The 4,017-nt window shown below is 55.0% G+C and overlaps 1 protein-coding gene across 2 annotated transcripts in view; it reads right to left on the reverse strand.

The window, feature by feature from the left end:
• FAM83A (family with sequence similarity 83 member A) overlaps nucleotides 1-735 on the reverse strand; it is a 19,013-nt gene extending 18,278 nt beyond the window's left edge. For both annotated transcript variants that reach the window (XM_077764702.1, XM_077764700.1), the window contains exon 1: nucleotides 256-735. In XM_077764702.1, the coding sequence (XP_077620828.1) occupies nucleotides 256-735 (480 nt within the window). The remainder of the gene's footprint in view (nucleotides 1-255) is intronic.
• Between the last annotated feature and the right edge of the window lie 3,282 nt (nucleotides 736-4,017).

Genomic DNA, 4,017 nt, shown 5'->3' on the forward strand with positions numbered 1-4,017 from the left:
GGGGGTCAAGATGGAAGAGGAGGAGTAGGCAGGAATCTATCGCGAGAGTTCCAGTGATGGAACTGGCCTGGACCCAGACTGTGACAGGTGGGATCAGAAAGTCCATGATCCAGGGCAAGACAGAGAACAACATCCCTGACTCCATCCTAAGCCGCGGTCTTCTGAACTCCATCCCTTAAAGCAGGAGACACCCCCTCTGCTCTTCTACCGGAACCCAGCCCATGGCCAAGGAGCCGCAGTCCCCACCCCCGGTACCTGGCTGGTCCGGGTGATGCAGCGGCGAATGAGGTCTCTGATGTTGTTGTGCTTGTCCGTCTGGAAGTACACAGTGGCACTGGACTTCTCCTTCAGGTAGGGCTTCTGGGCCGAGGCCCAGCTGTGCAACAGGGTCGGCTCGCTGCCCTCGGAGGCCACAGGGAAGTAGGTACCAGACTGCAGGGAGCAGGAGTCGAGTCCCTTGGGACCTGCCTCTGCCCCTCCTGGAGGCTCCGGGGCACAAGGGAGCTGCTTGGCCTGGGCCTGGATGTACTGCGCCTCCACCGAGGACAAGAAGTCTACCTCGCCTTCCTGGTGGAGTGCCTGCCAGTAGGCCTCGGGACCCCCATCCAGGAGAGCGTCTGTGGCCAGCCGGGCGCTCTCATTGTCGCTGAAGTCAGCCCTGGCCGGCCGGACCCACTGGCTCTTGACATCTTCCAGGCGTTTCCAGATCTTGCCCACATGCCTTGACCTGCTCATGCTGCTCTGTCCCCGAGCCGTGGTGGGGAGCGCGGCGCCCGAGCCCTTCCTGATGTCGGGGCAAGTGAGCCACGGCGCGGGGATGGGGAGCACCCAGCGTCCACCTGCCAGCCCTCACACCCGCTCCGAGGAAGTGATTTGCCGCTGTCCTGAGTAACACTTCACAGGGAACATCCTCACAGCCGGGCCTTGGCTTATCTCCGGGCAACACCGCCCTGCCCGCGGGCCGCGGGGCCGGCTCAGTCACGCCCTGGCACACTCAGCCCTGGGAGCCGGCCTCTCCTCCCAGCAGCTGGCCTCCGCTCGTTGCACAACGCTCCAGGCCCCTGGCTGCTGGTGCGGAGCGGGGAGGCTCTCCCAGCACCCCTGGGCCTCGGCCCCTCCTGTGCCCGCAGTTCAGATGCCATTGGTTCAAGATGAGAAGTCCCCTGTGTGGGCAAGACGCTGCCCCTGAGACTGCACGCGCGTGGGGAGGGAGGCTGGACGCAGGCCACCGGCACTGTCCACCGGTGACACCCCAGTTCCCGGCCCCCGGTCCTCTGAAAAAGCTTTTCTCTGCTCTCTCTCTCCCCTATGGTGTCTGTCGAAGTCATGTTTGAACAGACGGCCCAGAGAAGCTGCGGTCTGGGGGCCAGCACTGACCCACCGCTGCGCGACCCACTTGGAGTACCGCCTGGAGAGGAATCTGTGGCTGAGTCCGGGCCGATGGGACCTGCGAGCTGGGGCGGCAGGTGCAGCAGGCACTTGAAGTGTAGGAACAGCTAAGGGAGAAGCCACATTTTCTTTCCAGGTCAGGTCATGGTCAAGTCCATGTCGATGGACTGCAATGTCTGTCTTTGGTTTCTGCCAGAAACAGCCTGAGACAGGAGGATTTGAGTTCAAGTATGAGGGAGCCGCCATGGGGCAATTTAGTGAGCAGGTTACTGTCGGGCACACCTGTCATTCATGAACTTGAGGGACCATCTGGGGTCAGTCCTGCCAGGCCCCCTGGGAGATGGTATCAATATATTTTAAAGTTTTTCTACCCAAAGAATGAGAATTTTTCTACCAAACTCCATTTGCCATTGGCGGGGGGCTGCTCCTGGGCCCACAGGAATCCCCACGTGGCCAGCCTGCCCTGTGCTCTGCAGGCACAGCCCTGACCTGTGGTCAGGCTCTCAGGTTCTCTGTCAGAGATTGACGGGCATGGTGAGTGCTAAGGGACCCAAGTAGGAAGGACCCTGACAATGTCTGCTCAGGGAACTAGAAGACCACACAGCTGGCAGATAGGAAGAGCCAGAAGCCTGTCTGTGGCTTATCTATTCTTTGGAGGAAAATTGCTGTCAGCGTCTGTAACCCACCGAAGCTGTGGCCCGAACGGCTCAGTCCAATAGGAGAATAGTATTTTTTTTTTTTAATGTTTATTTATTGGTGAGAGGTGTAGAGAGACAGAGCATGAGCAGAGGAGGGGCAGAGACAGAGGGAAACACCGAATCTGAAGCAGGCTCCAGGCTCTGAACTGTCAGCACAGAGCCCGATGTAGGGCTCAAACGCATGAACTGCGAGATCATGACCTGAGGCTGCAGTGCGATGCGTAACTAACTGAGCCACCCAGGCGCCCCAGGAGAATAGTATTTTTAAAAGCACAGTCCAGGGGGGCCTGGTGGATCAGTCGGTTAAGTGTCCGACTTTGGCTCAGGTCATGATCTCACAGTTCATGAGTTTGAACCCCACATCAGGCTTGCTGCTGTTAGCGCAGAGCCTGCTTTGGATCCTCTGTCCCCGTCTCTCTCTGCCCCTCTCCCACTTGCACTCTCTCAAAACTAAAATAAAGCATTAAAAAATATATAAAAGCACAGTCCAAAGAAGAGAAAAAGAAATTTCCTCTCTTCTTTTGAAGGTCCCTGTTGAAGAAAGTCCAATTGATGCCCTCAGGCAACCCTCCCTTTATGAGATTTGATCTCTTCCCCCTTAATCTCTGGAACCTTGAGGACAACAACCCTAACAAACTCCCCCAATGGCCGTTGGCTCCATGCCCTCCTCCCTCTCCGTTTGGCCAGCTCTCGCTTGTGCAGATGGACTTCACCTCCTTCCCACATTGTCCTCTGAGCGTGCCTCCTCTCTGGCCCTCCTCAGTCCCTTCTCCCGTTGCCTGTTTCCAGTGAGACATGTCCTATGGTGAGACCAACCTGGGGAGGGAAGTCATAATCCCTGGGATTTGTTCTGGTTCCCGCCAGGGCTCAAAAGTTGTCCACAGCTCTCCATTGCCCGCCATGTTAAGTACATTCCTGAGCCTCACGTTTGAGATCCTGTATGTTTGAGACCCGTGTGGACATTCCACTCCTACTTGGCCATAATTGAGTGCTCACTGCATGCTGGCCATCTGTGCTGAGGGAGACACAGATTACTGGGCTTCATTACACAGACGAGGAAACTAAGGCTCAGAGAGGTTGAGTAACTTGTCCAAGATCACATAGCAAGTGAGTGGAACAGCCTGGGCACTGTCATCCTGAAGCTCATGCATTTTCCACTCTGCTGAGCTTCACCCTTTCCCTTCCCCTCCCCTTTCACTTTCTACCCTCAGAACAATCCTCGTCCCTTATAAGTTCCAGAATGTATGCAGGGAAGAATGGAAGAAGTGGGTGGATGTGATGGGGTTCTCTTCTCACCCAGGCCCAGTTCTCTTTGTTAGATTAATCAATGACTGAGGGACCCTTGAAACAGCGGCAGGTCTCCAGGGCCTATAAGGACTATTTTTTTTTAAATGTTTATTTATTTTTGAGAGAGAGAGGGGAGGCAGCAGAGAGAGAAAGAGAGAGAGAGAATCCAAAGCCCAATGTGGGGCTTGAACTCATGAACCATGAGATCATGACCTGAGCTGAAGTGGGACACCTAACTGACTGAGCCACCCAGGTGCCCCAGAAGACTTTTTTTTACCTTTTTACCTGTGCATTTGCAGAGCAGCTATCATTTAAAAAAAAAAAAAAATCTCAGTGGAACTATCACCTCTAGAGCTGCTGGAAAAAGAACCCTGCTTCTCCTTTTCTCAGCTCCTTGTCCTCACAAAAACCCCAGAGACTGTACTTAAATCCTTCAGAATAGACACAGATATGTTCTGTGTGTGCCTGCCCACCCCATCACTCCATTTCTGTGCCCCTGGCAGACATCACTAGTTGATCACCGAACTCTTTCCCCAGCAACTAGGAACCATCCTTCCCTGGTCCTTAGGGGCTCAGAGAGAAGTCCTCACCTGGAGGGCTTTTAGATGTACTGCCAGCCCTCCATTTGATGATGAGAAAACAG

The sequence above is a fragment of the Crocuta crocuta genome, unplaced genomic scaffold (genome assembly GCF_008692635.1).
Source record: "Crocuta crocuta isolate KB4526 unplaced genomic scaffold, BGI_CrCroc_1.0 scaffold260, whole genome shotgun sequence".
In the NCBI taxonomy this organism is placed as follows: Eukaryota; Metazoa; Chordata; class Mammalia; order Carnivora; family Hyaenidae; genus Crocuta; species Crocuta crocuta.